Raw genomic sequence first — 19,424 nt, 5'->3', positions numbered from 1 at the left:
TAGGTACAAATGAGACTCTAATGCTTAGATTATCCAAAGGCTTATATATTTAGTAATATCAATAACAAGATGCCCTTACAATCAGAGGTGTAGCCCAATACCCAACCTAGATATATCAACTACCTTTGACTGCTACAGACAAGCGAACATCCGCCTCCATGTTCCCCTCTCTCATTCTCCCCCTTAGCTCCTCCTCTTCCTTCTCCTTACTCCTCCCACCTTAGCTCCTCCTACACATAGACACTTGATGATGAAAAGAGAGAGAGAGAGAGAGAGAAGCGCACATGGAAACAGAGACAGAGGCAGGGGAATGAAGAAAGTGGAAGTCTCAGACACCAGGAAGTAGTCCTGTGTGCACTGTCATGTAAATAAATCCAGAACATCTGTTAGATTGGGCAATCATGACAGCATCAGCAGGGACGTCTGGTTGCACTGCGGCCAGAGGAGCTTGGTCCCTACCCCAGCTACTTCCCAAAGCCACACAATCCTCAAACATAAGTCTTCAGGAGCAAGAGGACAGCCACAGTGGGTAGGTACTTCAGAAAAGTCAGCAGCCTCATGTGGCCCCAGAAGACAGTCGAGCCAAACACACTGCACTACACTGTGCCCTGTTCTGTTTCTAAGCAAGGACCTGGGACACTCATGTCTAGAAGGTGGAAGCCACATGGTTTTAATTTATAGGTTACCTATCAGACCACCTTCATAGCCTCATTAGCTACTATCAAAAATATGTGGGTGAGACTTTCAAATAAAAATCTCTGACCAGACCTTGGTGGTAGCTTATTTCTAGGGCTGCAAATCCAGAGACACTGGAGGCTCTGTGGTCCATGCTTTACTACCACAAAGACCAGAAATCCCACTTGTAAGCTCATGTTGAGAGGGTCAGAGTCCATTCTTCTAAGCAACAATGGGTAGGAAGCTTCAAGATTTAAACAAAAGTTAAAAAAACAACAACAAACCATCAATGGCAGGAGACATGGCTTGGTGATAGGGTAGGTGCAGCCTACTCACTGGGGAGGGTAAGGAAGAGGAAAGAATTAGAAACAGGCCATTCTGAAATAAACGAACTAGAGGATAATGATACAGTGCAGATGCTCACAGGAAAAGATGCTGTCGGGTTAGTAATGCTGAGAGAAAAGGGATGATTAAAAGGTTGAAGATACACAATAATTAAAAACCGGATTAAACGAGCTGAGCAAAATCCAGGTTGGGGCTAGCAGTTTGGAGCATGGCTGAAGGGATTAAGCCACAGTTGATGCCTGTTATTCTAAGAGTCAAAGACATCAATAGGAAAGTGCTGTATTGTCAGGGGCAGCGTGCTTATCGCTAATGCCATAGCCACCAGCCATTTAACAGCATATGTGTGCCGAGTATTGTGCTGGCCATTTCATACACACCAGCTCTTCTCATGTCAGGAGCTCAAGGTGAGTTTCTACACAAGGAAAGAAAGAGAAGAGCTGAGAGGTGAGTGGCTTATGTTCTGATCGCCTCCAAAGCTCACCCTGGGTCAGTGGCTTAGTTAGGGGTTTACTGCTGTGGACAGACACCATGACCAAAGCAACTCGTATAAGGGCAGCATTTAACTGAGGCTGGTTTACAGGTTCAGAGCTTCTGTCCATTATCACCAAGGGAGGAACATGACAGTATCCAGGCAGGCATGGTACAGGAGGAGCTCAGAGTTCTACATCTTCATCTGAAGGCTGCTAGGAGAAGACTGACATCCAGACAGCTAGGATGAGGGTCTTAAAGACCATGCCCACAGTGGTACGCCTACTCCAACAAGGCCACACTTACGCCAACAAGGCTACACCTCCTAATATTGCCACTCCCTGGGCCAAATATATAAAACAATCATAGCCCGAAATCTGAGGCAGTTTGTGTTCTGTTACAGAAGCAAGCAGGAATCACAGTACAGGTTAAGAAACATCAGTTTTCAATAAATGAATGGAACACTAAGGTGACTATAGAAAGGGGCAGGGGTAGCTACAAAGCCAGATGCCATGAAATACGAATGAGGAAAGATTTCTGTGAGATCAGGACAAGAACAAAAGACAAAGACCAGGGGACTGCAGTGACACCTCTGGACCCTGGGTATGATGGGTTTTGTGAAATACACAGCCTCCCCATCAACAGAAACTACCATTTCAGATAAAAAGCTGGCTTTTGGCTAAGCCAAGAAAGTAGGGGATATTCTCAGAAAATGTCCCATGGGCTAATTTACAAACTGACAAGTTTTCATACAATTTATCCAGAACAGAATCTGGTCAAACTGCCTGGATGCATATGACGGCTCTGCCATTTACCAACAAGTGTCTTAACCTCATTTTTGTCTATCAGGTTAGCAAGTGGGGATGGGGTGATGAGCCCCACCTCACAGTTTCACTAAAACTAAATGAATTGATAATTGTATGATTAGAGGTGCTGGAGAAACAACTCAGAGGTTAAGAGCACTTGCTGCTCTTGCAGAGGACCCAGGTGCAGTTCCCAGCACCCACATCCGGAGCGTAACTCCAGGAACAGTGGATACAGCACCCTCTTCTGGGCTCCAGAGGGACTTGCATGCAAGGCACACATACATACGTTCAAAGCACACACACATACAAAACAAAGTAAAATACAATGAATCTTCATTTATAGGTCCAATTGAAAAACCAAGTAAATGAAAGAGGAGACAGGGAAAGGGTAAGAGAGAAACAAGGGAAGAAAGAACACACAGAGAATGATACATGCCAACAGGCAGAAACGAAAGTGAGGTATGGCAGTCCCAGGCTCAGGACAGGGAGTGTGGACATGGAAGGAAGTGCAGCAAAGTTATTCTGTCCAAAAAGAGCCCAATGCAGGCCATAAGGTGAAGGGTCAGCAAGCTCCTGAGAGACCAGCAGCCTGCGTTTGGAAACCTTCCACTAGTAACACAGCAGCCTAAGGAGGCCCAGAAATGCTGGGAATGTGACAAATTCCTTACCAAAAAAAAAAAAAAAAAAAAAAAAATACAGTTTGTCCTCTCCATCTTGGGGGAAAACGGCAGTTAAAATAAGAGAAATCATAATGCTACAATGAGCCTTCTAAACCATTTCATTTTCTATTTTATGAGATAAATATACTTGGAATCATTTATCATGCTAACCAAAGGCACTTTTCTCATTCTGAACAAAAATATGCAAAGACCATTGTAATTCCAAGAAGCTGAAGTTTTAGCAGTCTCTCAATCTAATAACCTTCTTAACAAAATTGCATTTAGCTTAAAAATGAATAAAATTCCATATCCATTTCTATGCAAAAAGATTTTCAGAGCAATTTCATCATTGTACATGTAAAGAAATGTCATAAATTCAGTTTTCTGTATCTTCATAATCCCTAAGGCTACAGGATCAGGCTAGGAAAGGAGTTGGTGCTGTTTCTGGAAAACAAGATGAAGGTAGGAAAATGTGAACCAGAGCCCCTGAGGTGAAATAATTGACATCTCTCCCGGAGCTCCCACCATAAACACACAGGTTTATGAATACAAAGATGGGCCCCGCCCCTCACCCCACCTACAAAGATGAGCTCCACCCCTTCACCCCACCTTCACAAAATAACCACTCATATTAGAAGAACAACAAAAAAAATTCATAGCATATTTTCTTGTGTAATTAAAGGCTGACAAGGAAGGGGACATCATTTACTTTGTTATGTTGAGGGCTCAAAATTCTGTAACGAAAGACAAAGTAATGAGAAAATTCATACAATTTTATTTAGTAGAAGTTTTATGTGCCTTGGGACCCTTCATAAGAACTTACAAAAGACTATGCTCTTTCCAACTCCGCCCAAAACCAGGTAAACCTGTGTGATTTTTTTTTAAGGTGGGTTTAAGTGAATAGTTCTAGAAAAGAACAATTATATCAAAATTTTGATCTGATAATGTCAGGCTGAGAGAACTTAGCAAGACCTTACTGTGTCCCCATGCCTTCATAGAAAACACCATTTCTTTCCTTCAGGGATAAGGAAGACAACACCTCAAATGTAAGCCAGACAACCTGCTTCCTGGGATGGATGGAGGTAGACCAGTCGCTCCTTTGGCCACTGCCCACTCTGCTCTCCAGAGTGCTTCTTATTACTCTGCAACAAGCCTTATCTACCTGTGTGTCTTCCTTGGCTTCTTTCAAAGCGGTCAGGGAACTAGGGGGAGACCAGAGAGAGAGAGATCCCAATAAAAATGTTCTTGGTCTTCCGAAGCCTGATCCTGAAGAATTCCTTTAAAATAAAATCTGGAGACTGTGGATAGAATTCAGTGATGGAAATATACTTGGAATGGCCAAGGCCCTATATTCAACTCCTGATGCCAAAAAAGTAATGCAATGAATATGAAGAAATAAAATACTAAAAAAAAAAAGTCTACATTCTGACTACATGAACACTACCATAAAAGCAGTGCAGTGCCTAACCCTTAACAGCTGGCACTGTGACACTCACAAACAATGTCAGCAGCTGGGAAGCTAACACAGGAGGACTGCTTCAAGCTCAAGGCTAGCCCAGGTTACAGAGTAACAGATGGGGTTACAGAACAAAAACTTTTTTCAAAACAACAACATAAGCAAAATCATCTGTTTCAATGCATAAATAAATGAAAATCTCCCATGGCTATTAAAATATCTGGATTTCCTCTAAGCATACAGAAAAACTACCAACAAGAGCAACAGTACAATATTCACACAACAGGTTAAAGGTAAGTTTAGCGACTGGTGATATTCTCCCTCCATTTTCTATTTTTTTGTATTGTTTTAATGAAATTTTCAGACTATAAATACTCGTGATTCATCTGGAGTAAGGAAGTCCAGGACCAGCGGCCTGTGCTAAATGACAAGTGAGCATGACCAGGCTCCTGCTCCCATGAAAGCTGGTGAGATCTCACATTCCTCAGCACACACAATGCAGCTTTCATTGATACTGGAAAGTGTTTTTTTGTGAGAATATTTGCAGCAAATGGATGGAATTCTTGTTGCCAGCCCCCACTGAATTATTTAAAAGGACAATGACTGGATGACTAATTAGAAACGTTCCGGTGATATTTATATTACAAAGGAAAAGACTTGGGCCTAGCATTTTCTCTCGAATGTTCAGTCAGAAAAAAAATACAGTAAGTGTGTTGACTGTGGGCGTCGAGTCTGAACTGATCTACTCTCACAGCCTTGCAAGCTGCCTCCCCTTCGGCCAGCTGATGCTTCTACATCCTATTTGGCTTCTAAATGTTGCTGCTCAGATGGCTGCTGGGACACACTTTGTCCTACCCTGCCCCAAAACAGGACTTAAGATGATCATAAAAAAAAAAAAAAAGAGACAAAGGAAGACTAAAACTAGGAAGACGGATGAAGTGTCCTACGGTCTAAAGCAAAAGAAACTAACATCTACATTTTCTCACAACCAAGTCTCTCTCAACACTCAATATTCACCAAGTAAAAAACACTTTGCTTAAGAAAATGTTCTGATACTGAGATTAAAAAATAAGTTGGGCACGGGGGCAGGGCTATAGCTCAGTAGAGTATTTGTCTGGCACACACAGAGCCCTGGGTCTGTCCTGAGCGCCAGGCATAGTAGTATATGTGGAAGTTCAAAACCATCTTCAACTACACAGTAAGTGGGAGGCCAGCCTGGGCTACATGAAGCTTTGTCTCAAAACAAGATTAAAAACAAAACGGATTGAGAAAATTCCAATCGGCTTTTTTGGTTATTTAACATATTAAAACCTAACTAACAACATTTACTTTTAAATACATAGATAAAATTTCTCTAAGTCGGGAAAGCAACTTCGCCATGTTACATCTACAGAGACATGGTTTTATTCAAGTACGTTTGCAATTTTCTGATGGTCTGGTCTAGTCTAAGAAAAGGGAAACTGAAGAAAGCATTTGATAAGTGCACCTAGCAAAGGCATTGTTAGACTCTTCTCTCCAGAGAAGTCCAGCCTGTCTTTTGACAGGTTTGTTGTTTAACATTCTTCCAGTTGTGTTACCGTTATAAGTGATGCCCCATTAGGAAACTGGATACTTACATTTGTGCATGTGCATGCACACACACAATCAAATGCCACAGTGACTATATGGAGGTCAGAGGACAACCCGCAGGAACTGGTTCTCTCCTTCTACCATGGGAGCCAAGAGGGATCACTCAGACCACTGGGCTTGGTGGCAACTGCCTGTACCCACGAGGACATCTCCTGGGCTTAATTACATCGATACTTTCTCTAGCAACCTTACTGAGAACTTGTATCATTTGTTCTGCTTTGTGAAAATAAAGGAAGAATATTCCATTAATCTCTGTCAAGAATAACACCCCTAAGTTCTCAAAATTCCGCATACGGCTCTCTGGCCATTCCTAGCCCTGACAGTTTTCTCATCTGTAGGTTTTTATCAGCACTGACCTTCAGTGCTCTTGTCCCACTCCTCCAGTGTTAACCTCTCTCCATGTTATTTCATTCTCTAATAGAAATTAGATAACACCCCATCAGCCACCATCTATACTCTGTGTCAGGATCCACGCCTCCAGTCCCTTCAGTTCATCTGCATGTAAAGGGCAAGCATTACTCAGCTCCCCTCTCCACTCCATGATTAGAATAATACTGAGAAAATAAGAAAGCATGAGTTTCTGGAGTATCATCCTAAACACACTCCCAGTGATCTCCCATCCCAAACAGCTCACAAAATTCCCCTCTCAGCTCCCCTTGTCCATTCCTTAAAACTTTCACCATTAGCCCAAAATCATTCTGCACTGTTTCCTTGTTCGCTTAAATGAATTTCCTCTTACTGATACTCCTAGGTTTGTAGTTTAAATTCCAACAAAACTGTACTACAGGCCAGGAGGCTTAGCCAGGAAAAGTACTGGCCATGCAAGCCTGGAGGCCTCAGTTCGAGTCCCAAAGCCCATGTAAAAGTGGAAAGAGAAAACTAAGGCCACAAAGCTGCCCTTTGTCCTGCACACATGTGTGCTGCACGTGAGTTCCACACTCAGACACAGAGGGCAGACAGACACACATGCACCACATACAGAAAAGATTCATAAGTAGAATTTTAAAAAAAGAACTGAACTACCTCAAAGTCCCTAATTACATCTTGATTTCTTGACACATACTCTTCCATCTGCTGGAATGAATGCCCTCCTCCATGTTACTTTACTAGAATGTTCTGTAAATACTTTCAACTCTCAGCTCAGTGCTATATCTCCTGTGAAAATGTTCTTGGAAGTGGAAATTTCTGGTTTCTTTAAAAACTCAGTTGTGTCATAAGATGTTTTCGTGGTCTTTGCTGAGGATATTCTTGCATTTCTATGCTGTGCAATGCTTTGCTGGTCTTCCCTGGTCTTTGCTGGTCTTCACTTTGTAGAGAGAAACATCAAAAGACTTCTCATGGTATTCCGGCTAATTTTGGCCGCTTCCACTGACTGGTGCCAATTCAGCAGAGCCTTGCTGTTTCTGTTGGATACTGCTGCCACTTCTGGCTTCTGATTCGTGTTTGGTGTTTGCTATTGGAATGGACTGTTGGTATTGTGGCCCTAAGAAACAGGTCCACAAACACCTTTCCCTGTTAACCTTCTTTCTCCCCTTCCTCTGGTTTGTGGGCTGGAAGGGAGGTTGAAGCATTTATGAGCCCTTCATAAAGTAGCTTTGACGAATCTAAGCCTACAGTCCTCCATGCATAAGCATCTCCTATGTTCCCTCAGTGCACGGCCCACCTCTAGGTACAGAAATCACTGCCTTTCACGACACCTGCTCATCTATGTGTTCTGTGTAAGACCAAGAATCTCATTTCAGTTTATATCCCAAGCAACTACTAATGCCAAAGTAATGAATAGTCCCACTAAAGTGCAATCCCCTCGCCCAGAAATTGTATAAAAGAGATGAGTTTAGGAGAAATGAATTTAGGGAAAATAAGTTTATCAAAACCTTAGTTAAGACAAATTTGTCTGTAACATCAATAGTAAATTTTACATTTACAACCTGGATAAAATGCCGATATGTAAAATAGTTTTCAAGTAAATAACAGAAAAATCTTTTACTGAAAGATAAACAGCACTTTGTTTAATACACCTGAATGGATAGCAGCTAAACAAACTTCAGATCTTCCTGGGACAGTATTGACGGTAGCACTGCCTTGCTTTTCTGTAGTAACCGACAGTCCGAGTAGTGAGCACCCTACAACAGCACTGACACTCATGAAACACTAATCTCACGTTCTCTTTTTAAAATTTTTTATTGGTTCTTTGTGAATTTCACATCATGGAACCCACTCCCGCTCGCCTTCCCCTTCACCCTTGAAAACTACCTCCCAACACAGAAAAAAAAAAAAAAATCTTCTTGTGGACGCTGTAGTGTGTCACAGTGTGTACCACAGTATAGTCTTTGCTTGCAAATGTTCATTGCAATGACTCCTTGGCCTGGTATGGTCTCTGGCTTCTGCTACTCTATCAGTACTGGAACCTCACTGGGACTTTTCTGGGATATCCTGTTGTTGCCCTGTGTCATGGAGATCCTGTAGTTTTAGATCTGTAGGACTGGCCCCTTCATGCACTCCAGCAGTTCATCTGAGGTAGATATGGGGGTGGGCCAACCCAAAGGCCTGGATCTGGGCCTGAGACATATCTGAGCTGGTCAGCTCATAGGCTCTCCCACTCTCAGCCCTTCTGGGCTGGCTCACCCACAAACCCCAAAACCAAGGCCAGCTCTACCCTGCTGCCAAGTCAAGGTACTGTCCTGCTTTCTGGGTGTTGCAGCTGGTGGGGGACATGGCCAGCTCTCCCACTCTCATGACCTTGAGACCAGCTTTCCTGTCTTCCATAGATGACAAAGGATGAGGAAGAGTGTGTCTCTCCCTCATCCTTACCACCGCCCAGCAGACAAGAGGCAAGGGCAACTCTCCTGTGCTCATACCCTCCAGACCAGCTAACCCTCAACCCCCACATCAGGGTGAGCTCTACTGTGCTGCCCAGGTGATGTGCAGAGCCTGCTCTCCCAAGTGCTGCAACAGGTAAGAGGCAGGAGCAGCTCTCCTGCTCTTATGACCCCAGGTCCAGGTCTCCCACCTGCTGCCAGTGGTTTGGGGGAAGGGGGAAGGAAGGTATCACTCCCTTGTCCACACCACTGCAGGGGAGATAAATGGTGTAGGGTCAGCTCTTCCTGGCTCTTATCCTCAGAGCCAGCTCACCTGCAACTCCCACAAAGTGTGGAGACCCCACTCTCCTGAGTATTTCAGCTAGATAGAGGTGGCATCACCTCACCTGCTCTCCTGCCCACAGGGTCAGCTCTCCCACGATGCCCAGGTGAGGGGTGGGGCTAGTTCTGCACAGTCCTCAGAAATCAACATGTCCCCAGGCAGCAGCCCAGACCAAAGACATCCACTTGGGCTTAGGTGGTAACAGATCCCTGCTGCTGCAGGACCACGGACCCATACAACGAGGGCCCCAGTGCCAGCACAAGCCAGGACCCTACCAGGGTCTCAGGTGGCATCACCAGCTACACACGTCAGGCTGTTCCTCACTACCCTCATGTCTCCAGCTCTGCCTCTCTTCGTTGTGTCCACATTCTTCTGTTTCTCTTTCTCTTCCATTTCTCTACCACTCACTTGCTCTCTTAGTGGCATCTGGGGTCTCTGAGTGTCTGGGGTCATCTCAGGAGTGTTCTCAGGAGTGCTCTACCCCATTCATACAGTATGGCACCAGGCAGGGGTCATCTCGGTCATAGTCTGCTCTCCAGGCCTGCACAGTGCCAGACTGGTGGTGGCCTCAGGCTCCCTTTTTCAGTGAGTGTTAAACTACAACTGATTTAGATGTTCATAGTTCAAAACACTAAAGCTAGACATGGGCTTCCTCCTCTCTGCCACCTACTGATGCACATGTGACACGGCAGCCACACCTGACATCTCCAGAGCAGGTCAAATTCTTTAAAGCATAGAAGAAAAACCAGCAGTAAAAACTGATTCCCACTCTACCTGTCCTTCCACTAAAAGTGGGCTTTAATAAACAACTATTAATGCAGAGCGGTAATATAATATAAAGAATAAAAGCATGTCCTAAAGGGTCACAGACAACTTGATATTCTTTTTATTATCTTAAAACCATCTAAAATTTTGAGAGGATAAAAGAAACCAACTTCAGGATAATGGCCAAATTACATGGAGGCAGACCGAGGAGGAGACTGTAAGGATAACAACGGTCTTTTGAAACCTTAGCTTCCATTTTAGCACTAGACGTTAGCTCCTACACTACTTTTTAAATAGTTAAAAGGGGTGGGAACAAGGTAGGTAGAAGGCTGAAGAGGAAAGAAAAGAGAGGAGAGAATAAAAGATAAGGATAGGGAAAAATCAAAAGATAAAAGTAAAGCATGCACAGACTGATAGTGTTTCAGACCAAAAGAAGTGAGCACTCGTGACAGCAGAAGATAAGTCTACACCGCACTGAGAGCAGCAGCGTGCAGCCTTACACTGGGCCTATTGTCTCCGAGTCAAACCCAAAACTCACCCACTGTAGAGTGAAAAATTATAAAGGCCATTTTATGAAATATGTAGACTTTTTCTTTGCCCTTAGACCTGAGCAGAAAAATGCAAGTTCCAGAAAGTGGAACTGAATGTAAGATTTTTTCACTACCCCAGGGCACATTCCGGGTGGAGGACACTGCCCCTGAATCAAGCTTCAAGCAGCAGGCCCACCTATGGGTGGGAGAGGCCCAAGGCAGGAAGACACATTCCTGACTACAGATAAAGATGCTGCCACCTAGGTGGGGCTATAGTCGGAAGATAGTTAATCTGAAATAGTTGGTAATGGCAGGATAGGACATAATGACATGATAAAAACCACATTTTTGAGAAGAATGCAGGGTGATTTCCACATGACACTAACCATTCAGGGTGGGTTTCTCTGGAATGTTTCACTATTCTTATGTTATGTATCTTTGGCGACCCCTCACACCCTCCCCACTCCCCTGGTTTGTGGTTTTTCCCTTTAAAACCCTCCATGGACTGGATGTTGGGGTCGGACCCTACTCCTGTGAGAGTATGTGGTCAGACCGCTGGCTGCCAGTTCTTTTCCCTAATAAACCTCTGCTGATTACATCCAGGTATGGTTTCTTGTGATCTTTGGGTGGTCGTGATTTCCTGAGACTTGAGGAAGGGTCTCCCGAGTATGGGGGTCTTCACCACCTGTCCAACCCCCGCTTTGTTGCAACTGAGTTTATCTTCTATAAGTGGCCTAATGGATGTGAGGCCTCGGACTCTCCTAAGCAGACATTCTCCTCAGCAAATAATAGCCAAAAGGGAGGAGAGATATTTACACATGGAAACGTGGCTAATCCACTGATTGGCTCTCTGTAACAGAGACGGCAGTTCCCACAGGCCTCTGAGTAGAAACAGGTGACTGTCACTCATTCTTTCCATACGTAGCGAGGGACGACTACTTGTCGAATCTCCTAAGCAAAGGGGTTGCTTGGACTTACAGCTCATACTTGAATCCAGTCTAGGATTTTCCCTAGGAAGCCCCAGAATCAGGAGTCTCCTCAGGAGAAGCTCCCAGGCTTTTCGAGACCGCTTACACAACCAACACCGAAGCAGTGAGGTCACAACAGCTCCCCAAATAGGAAGACACCAGATCTCCATGACAGCCACCGGCAAAACCACTCACGAGGTTTGCTGAGTGTGGCGCCGTCTGTCTTACCTGCTATCTCCAGGAGTGCACTGACGTGATCTCCGTCTGCCAGCTTCACAAAGCCAACCTGACCTTGGAAAGTGTCAATCCCGTGGAAGGGCAAAGTCAAGCGCCTCCCTTCAAGGATCTCCTCAACAAAGGGCTTCAACTCCAAAAGCGCATGGGTACCGCTAGTGAGAGACGACATTTCAGCAGCACAGAAAAAAAAAAAAAAAAAAAAAAAAAAAAATAGCGAAAACAATAAATAGGGAAGAAATCCAATCTTTTGAAGATAAATTGCATGTTACAATAATTATTTTAAAGTTCAAAATGTAGTTTAGATCTAACCTATGGTTAAAAATCAATATTAATCTTTGGACAACTATAGAAGTGACTTAAGTCTTGTTCTAGTTATAATTACTACTAAAGATGTAAAGGCAGATAGTATTTCATTATTCATTAAGAAACTTCTAAGTGGTGCACACGCCTATAATCCCAGCACTTGGGAGGCAGAGGCAGGCAGATTTCTGAGTTCGAGGCCAGCCTGGTCTACAGAGTGAGTTCCAGGACAGCCAGGGCTACACAGAGAAACCCTTTCTTTAAAAATCAAAAAAAAAAAAAAAAAAAGAAAAAGAAAAAAAAAAAAGAGAAAAGAAACTTCTAAGTCAGATGTGGTACTACACATCTGTAAACACTGCACTCTGGAGGCTGAGGCAGGAGGATTGCAAATTTGAGTTTGAGGCCTACCTGGACCACAGTAGTAGATTACAGTAAGACCTTGACTCAAAACAACAACAACAACAATAAATTGCTAGCCAAGAAAAAATTACCAGAACAACTCAAAGTGCTGTGTGCACAGCTCAGCTGTAAATAGAGCTCCTGATCACTGTGCACGAGGTCCTACCTGGATTCAATCTCCAGTACCCTCCGGGGGAGAGAGAGAACTACGACTATATTTTTACTAATTTTTTACTAATAATACATCCCAAATCAACCTACCACAAACAAGAACTTTGTTAGTTTATGAGGAATGTTCTAAACTTCTGTTTGTTTTTGTTTCCAGGAGGTGGGCAGGTTCTCCTGAGGCAAAGGATGGCTCTGAACTTGTGGCCACCCTGTCATCACTTCCCAGATGTTAGGGTGACAGGCCTGCACCGCGCCCAGTATCAAACCCAGGCTGTGTCTGACAGAGCAGACAAGCAGTCTACCAACTGAACCATGTCCCCAGCCCAAGTCCTAGATTAAAAAAAAAAGACCAGAACTTACTGTTTGCAAAGCATTCCACTAAAACTGAAACAGACATTCTCTCTCAAAATATAACACTCTTTGTGATACGATTTTTTATATCTGTATTTAAATAAAGTGTAAGTTTAACTATATTTGCCAACTAGAACTAAACACTTGTTATAGCTCCTTAGCCCATGTTCACTCATGGCCACTTTGTGTTTCAATTTTTTATTGCTCTTTATACTTCCAGCCAGATACTACCAAATTTTGCATGGTCTTAAACATCCGGTCAATCACTTCCATCTTGAAAAGAATTCTGATAGGTGCACTTTATCATGAGAAAAAAAATTAACTCTCACTAGAGGGCAGCAGTTACTTAAAGAAGAAATGAGCACAGGTGGTTTGGAGAGGATTTTCAAACTCTCTTCTAACAAACTCATCATTGAATCATCCCGGTCAGCAGACAAATACGTGACATACAGACTTTTTGTCGTGTTTCTGTATTTCTAAATTAATCTTCACACCCGAGCTCTGAGGGAGCCCGTTCCTGCACTGCAGCCATGCCATAGACACGACCCAGTGCTGCAGAACTGCTTTTAGATGTCAACTGTTCTCCCTGCTCCCCCACATCTACCTCAGCTCTCCCTAACTGCATTCATGGCGGTGGGACACGGCCACACTCATAATCCAGTGCTGTCCTTCACTGAGTTCTGTGAGGCAGAGCACATGATCACAAAGCTCTCACATACTCTGAGGGAATGAATGCAAGACATCTGGTCCCATGGAACTATAAACTACAAGTTAGGCAGGCCATGAAAGAGAGACTAAGACTTTCCAGAAACAATGGATCTGCAGAGTCCTTGCAACGGAAACGTGTGGTCTAAACAGTGCCAGCTTTCAGTTGTCTGCCTGTATAAAGCAAAGTATTTATTTACCTAATGAGATGCTATTGATCCTGAGTAAGAAGGAATTAGCGGGCGTCTTGGGAAGGCATTACTATCAGTAGCGGGCGTCTTGGGAAGGCATTACTATCAGATCCGTCTAAAAGTGGGATATCTTCTCAAGAGAACTTTGTAAAAGACTTCTTTATATTTAAATTTATTCTTTAACTTAAATAAAAATTTTTAAATTTAAAAAAAGAACATATACATAAGAAAACAGAATTTGAAAACTGAGTTCAGGCCAAAGTTTACATTCAAATTAAGATAAGACAACTATCTTATCAATCAATAGCTGCTTTAGCCTAAAATATTTCTACTTCTTCCTTCTACGCTGTGAAGACACAAAAGGACCTTACTCGATAGCTACCAAAACCAATTCATGATTTTAAAAATGTCTGTTGAATATATTCAACGTCCAATCTACTGACTAAACCCTAAAATAAGATGCTAGACATTTTTTTAAGATTTATTTATTCATTTTATGTATATGAGTACACTGTAGCTATTTTCAAACACACCAGAAGAGGGCATCAGATCCCATTACAAATGGTTGTGACCCACCACGTGGGTGCTGGGAACTGACCTCTGGAAGGTTGGTTAGTGTTCTTAACCGGATGAGTCATCTCTCCAGCCCAAGATCCTAAACTTTGAGAATAAAAATGAACATGGACTAGGAGCTGATAATCCACATATCTAACATACTACACAACATGGGATGAAAAAAATGTTAGAGGTGCTTAAAAAATAATTCACATTAAAAATTATCTCCCTAAAAAAATATCATCCATTTTCTAGTTAGACGCCCAGGCAGGAGCCACACCTTGAATCACACCATCGCTTAGAAGTTGACAGCTCTGCTCCTCCAGATGTGGGCAGGCTTCGTGAAATCAGCTGAAACCCTTCGAGAAAAGACTTGGAGCAGAAAGAATTCTATCCCCAGATTGCCTTTAAATTTAGCTCATAACACAAACTTTTCTGGCTCCCCAGCCTACCCAATCTTCCCAATAGATCACAACTTACCAAAACTCACAACCATCTGAGGCAGTTCTATAAATGACCTCTACATGTGCAGCTGTATCTACCTGCATAGACAGAGAATGGGTATTGGAGTGCTCACACCCGCCCCGCTCTGCTCTTAGAGAACCCAGACAATTGATACGGTAGGACTACTGCTACTGAGCAATCCATCACACATGGTGAGACTCCCTCCAACTATTCTCGATCTGTGGCACACCTTCGGTTTGTCTTCCTGGAAGCATTTGTTTCTTCTGATTGGTACATTGATAAGCTGGAATAAATCAAGTAATATCTCTGCTTCTCTCTGCCCTTGAAGCTCATAAAGATCAGAAGACTGCCGGCTGCCACCCAAGGGTCTACTGCACCAAGATCTTAACCACCGCCATCATCATGTGGCCACTGTGAACTACTAATGTATTTTCTTTTCCTCTCTTAGTCTATCTTTTCCTCACCCTCTTCCCAACTCAAGTCTTTTCTTCAATCCCTTGGGAGTCATATGGGCTGAGACAGAAACAGGAATAATCTTCTGTTCATCCTGGCTTTGGTTTTCCAAAGAGTCCAAGCAACTTAACACATCAAACGCCATAGGAGATAGCAAGGAATTTACCTCTCCAGTAATCAGTGACTTATAGTCAACCTTTGTGGGTGTGGAGCAGAGGCGTGGGATGGAATACCATGACACTTTGAATGACTGGGGCAAACTGAACCAGAAATTGTCCACCCCACCCCAGGAAAGTAACAGCTCTGATGGTAAACAGCTAGGAGTAAGTGCCTGCCTCTGGGGCCACATGCTAAGGGCTCTTGCTGTACTGACACTGTTTACTGCAACAGCAGCAGGCATAAGCCAGGCGGCTAAGAAAGGGCTGCTCTGCAGGGATCCTGAATCTTCACCTAGAGTCTCTGCTTCGACTCTAGCATCAGACAGCAGAGTGTCCTAGATAATTAACTAACGTAGGCACTAAATCTGTGTAACCAAGGAATATTACTGATAGCAGTAAGAGTATTGAACCAGAGTGTACTGGAACATGTCTTAACCTCAGCAGTCAGTCAACTGAGGCCAGAAGATCAAGGTCCAGGGCCACACTTGACACACAAGTGTGAGGCTAGTCTATGTTATATAAAATAAAACACAAAAAGCCCTGTGTGCACTGACTGGCAGTCACAGTAGTCGGGATGGAGACGACTTCATTAAGTCCGCCCCTCCTTGGGCTCGCTGCGCTTGCTCACAGTGGAGTAACTTTGTAGGAAGGGATATGCAGGAAAGACGATACTCACGTGTTCACTTCATCTTCGCTTAACAACTGCATCACTAGCAAGGTAATATGAAGGGAGCCGTCGCCAACCATGGCTTTGGCCAGTCGCTTATCTTGTCGGAGTATTGAATTTTGCAAGACTTTAACTCCAGCTGTAATCTAATCACACATACAAAAAAAAAAAAAAAAAAAAAAAAAGAATTTAAGGAAAAATTCAGATCAGTAAGAAAAATAAGCAACAAACGACCAAAATTAAAGTGAGGTTGAAAACAACAACAACAAAAAATAAAATAAAAAATAAAGTGAAGTCAAGATTTCACAACTAAATAAACATGCCATTGTTTAGTTGTTCCCACACTTGCTAGTGGACACTTGGTATGATATATAAATGTGGAAAAGCAGAAATGCGTGTCTGTCTTGCAAGCATTGAGCACAACGCTTTCTTTGCAGACTGAGTCACTGACTGAGTGGGAAAACTCCCTGTGGCCACACATTCTTTTAGAAATGTGTCCTTGTAATGTGGCTCTGACTCACTAATTATGAACATTCCTAAGAGAAAAGCTTTATTCTTCCACAGAAAGGTCAAATCAGCAGACAACATTCCATTTCTGTTAGAAGTAATATTTATTTGTCCCACAATGAATGTGTTGGACTTATTCATTGCTGCCTTTAAGGTTCTCTAGGATAGGAGGAATTCCAATAAGAATGATTGCTGCCATGTTTTCCTAACTTGTGAGGGGTGGGGCATAACCATGGAGACAGAGCTGAAGGCGTCCGAAGTCCAACAGTATGTATTCAGGGGAAAGCCCACAGGTCTGGCTGCTCTCTGTCTTCCCTCTCAGTACCTGCTCTTCTGGAACGGGGAGAGGGATGGTGTATCTCCCTCCTCCATTTCCTGTTAGAGCCACAGATTCTAGTCAACCTGTAAATGGCAGACCAGCAGAGAGTAATCTGAAATAAAACAGCAAGCCCTGAGAAAGGCTGCAGAGAATTCATAAAAGCCTCGGGACAACAGAGTTACTGAGAGAAGAGGAAAGGCTGTGCTGGCAATAGAAGCAGCATCCAGTGAAACAAAACAGAAAAGGCAGGGAAAGGAGAGAGAGAGTCATGAGCTTAGCAGGCTGTTCTGACTCTGAGTGTCTGTGTTATCCTGAACAATGGCCACATTATCCATCTCTGGAATGTACTGAGCAAATCAGAAGACACCGTCCTGGGTTCTAGACCTTCTCCTTGAACCAGCCTCCAAGTCCGATGCTTACTTGGACCCATGGGTTCTCCTCTTTGTCCCTGTAGAACCCGTTGTGAGTAAGAAGCTGGTGGGATCCCTTTGGAGAAGATCTCCCATCCCTGGTACCCTGACCACCTTCCCTGTGGCCTGCCTCCAGCCGTGGTTCTGCCAAAGCTGTGTGTTTCCTCTTAGCCATGAGATCCACCCATTGACCTTACCACTATCCCTTGTTACAAAGCCCCACTATGTTTCTGTGGTCAGAATAAAGTCTGTCTTGCTCAGTAAGGCCATTCCCTACCTCCTATATTCACCCCTATCTCCATGAACCCTGGTAAAGTGAAAACAATCTGACTTTAAAATTGTCCAAGAAGGGGGCTGGAGAGGTGGTTCGGCAGTTAAGAGCACTGGTTGCTCTCCCAGAGGACAGGTTCGGTTCCCAGCACCCTTGTAGCAGCTCATAACTGTCTGCAACTGCAGTTCCAGGGAATCTGACACCCTCACACAGACACACATGCAAGTAAAACACCAGTGCATATAAATAATTTTTTTAATTGTCCAAGGAGATCAAAAATAGCCACAACTTTGCTCAAATAGAAAAGACATCAGCAAAATTTGACTGGAGTCGTTTCTAGTCATTGCTGGTTCTGTTAAACAGAAATATAAATTGACCTCAGCCAAGTCTAAGTATCCAACTCCCATAGTGATTATATGACCAGGGTGTTACAAGGTAAACCATAACAGGCAACTTCGTAAGTACAACCAATTTATTTGACTCCCACCTTTTGCCTATAAATACCTGCCCACAACACCAGGAAACTGGAACGCTAAACCTCCTTTAAGTCTACTGTCCCCAGTTCATAAACTGTTCCGTACTCAAACTTAGATTTTCCTCTATACAGGGTTTCTCAACCTGTGATTCACAACCCCTTTTGGGGTGGAACAACCCTTTCACAGGGGTCACCTAAGACCATCTGCAAATCAGGTGTTTACATTATGGTTCATAACAGTATCAAAACTAAAGTTAAGAAGTAACAAGAAAAATAATTCTATGGTGTTGGGGGCCGACTTTTAGCAGAAAGCGGCTATCAGCTTTGCAGCCATCTTGAGCCATATACCCTGACATGAGACTTGGATTACAACAGCCTACAACAGCTGAGCACACTCCGATAATCTTGGTTTAGATACCTTGGGTGTGTGAGATTAAAGGTGTGTAACTTAAGAGTGTGACTTAGAAGTGTAGAGATCAGATTTAGAGACAAGACCTAAGGGCATGCTTAAAGGTGTGACCAAAAGGCATGGCTTAGAAGTGAGACATATAAAAGGCAGAGACAGGAGAGAGAGAATCAGACAGAGATCAGAGAATCAGACAGAGGAGACAGAGAAGCAGGCACTTGGAAGAGAACTTGGAAGAAGTAACTTGAAACTTGGAGGCACTAGGCTCTAGGGACTAGGGACTAGGAACTTAGGACTTGGGACTTGGAGAGAAGAAGAGAGACTGAAGAATAAACGGGATTGAATCACACTCTGTCTGGTCTCCATTCTTCGAGACTGTCCTCACTCTCTCTCTTGCTGAACCCTGACCCTCGGACCCGGGGCAGCAGCTTGGGCCGAGATACAGTGGCCGCCAAATGCGGGGCAGCCCGGGCCTCAACATTTTGCTCAGGTCGAAACATTTTTGGCACCCAAACGTGGGCTAGTGCAGTTCCCAACACTATGGCTGGGGGGCACCAGAACAAGTGGAACTACATTGAAAGGGTGCAGCATTAGGAAGGCTGGGAACCACTGGGTTCAGAGTTTAGCGGCAAAACTGGCACCCAAAGCAGATCCCAGTGACCTCCGGGAACACTGAGGAGGCAAACCAAAGGACCACTATGGCTCCAGCAGGTGGAATACACCTGGACAAAACACTGACCAGATCTTTGAAGGCTGCTTCAGGGACCTGGCAAACAGCTGAGAGGCCTGTCCAAACTATTTCCATTATCTGCCCACAGAAGACAGAATGGTTTACCACTCAGGCGTAGAAGCAGGGAAACAAATAGATGAGTCACCTTCTGATTACAGCACCAGATTAGCCATCTCACTTGTTACACATTTTCATTGAAACACATCTTGAGTACT

The 19,424-nt window shown here is 43.7% G+C and overlaps 1 protein-coding gene and 1 non-coding gene across 6 annotated transcripts in view; both read right to left on the bottom strand.

Annotated features, from left to right (window-relative positions):
- The window catches only part of Akap7 (A-kinase anchoring protein 7), a 132,786-nt gene that overhangs the window by 87,509 nt on the left and 25,853 nt on the right, over window positions 1-19,424 (bottom strand). For all 5 annotated transcript variants that reach the window (XR_013108258.1, XR_013108259.1, XM_076928015.1 and 2 more), the window contains exons 4-5: window positions 16,101-16,237; window positions 11,671-11,831 (exon numbers count right to left, since the gene is read on the bottom strand). Coding sequence is in view for 3 of the 5 variants with exons in the window: in XM_076928015.1 (XP_076784130.1) it covers window positions 11,671-11,831; window positions 16,101-16,237 (298 nt within the window). In the remaining 2 variants the exon portion in view is untranslated. The remainder of the gene's footprint in view (window positions 1-11,670; window positions 11,832-16,100; window positions 16,238-19,424) is intronic.
- LOC143441066 (small nucleolar RNA SNORA17) lies at window positions 9,768-9,896 on the bottom strand. The gene has a single exon (XR_013108312.1). It is a non-coding gene; the product is annotated as a small nucleolar RNA SNORA17 (small nucleolar RNA).

The sequence above is a fragment of the Arvicanthis niloticus genome, chromosome 30 (genome assembly GCF_011762505.2).
Source record: "Arvicanthis niloticus isolate mArvNil1 chromosome 30, mArvNil1.pat.X, whole genome shotgun sequence".
NCBI lineage: Eukaryota > Metazoa > Chordata > Mammalia > Rodentia > Muridae > Arvicanthis > Arvicanthis niloticus.
Note: the sequence above shows the minus strand (reverse complement) of the source record. Positions and strands in the feature narration are given on the sequence as shown.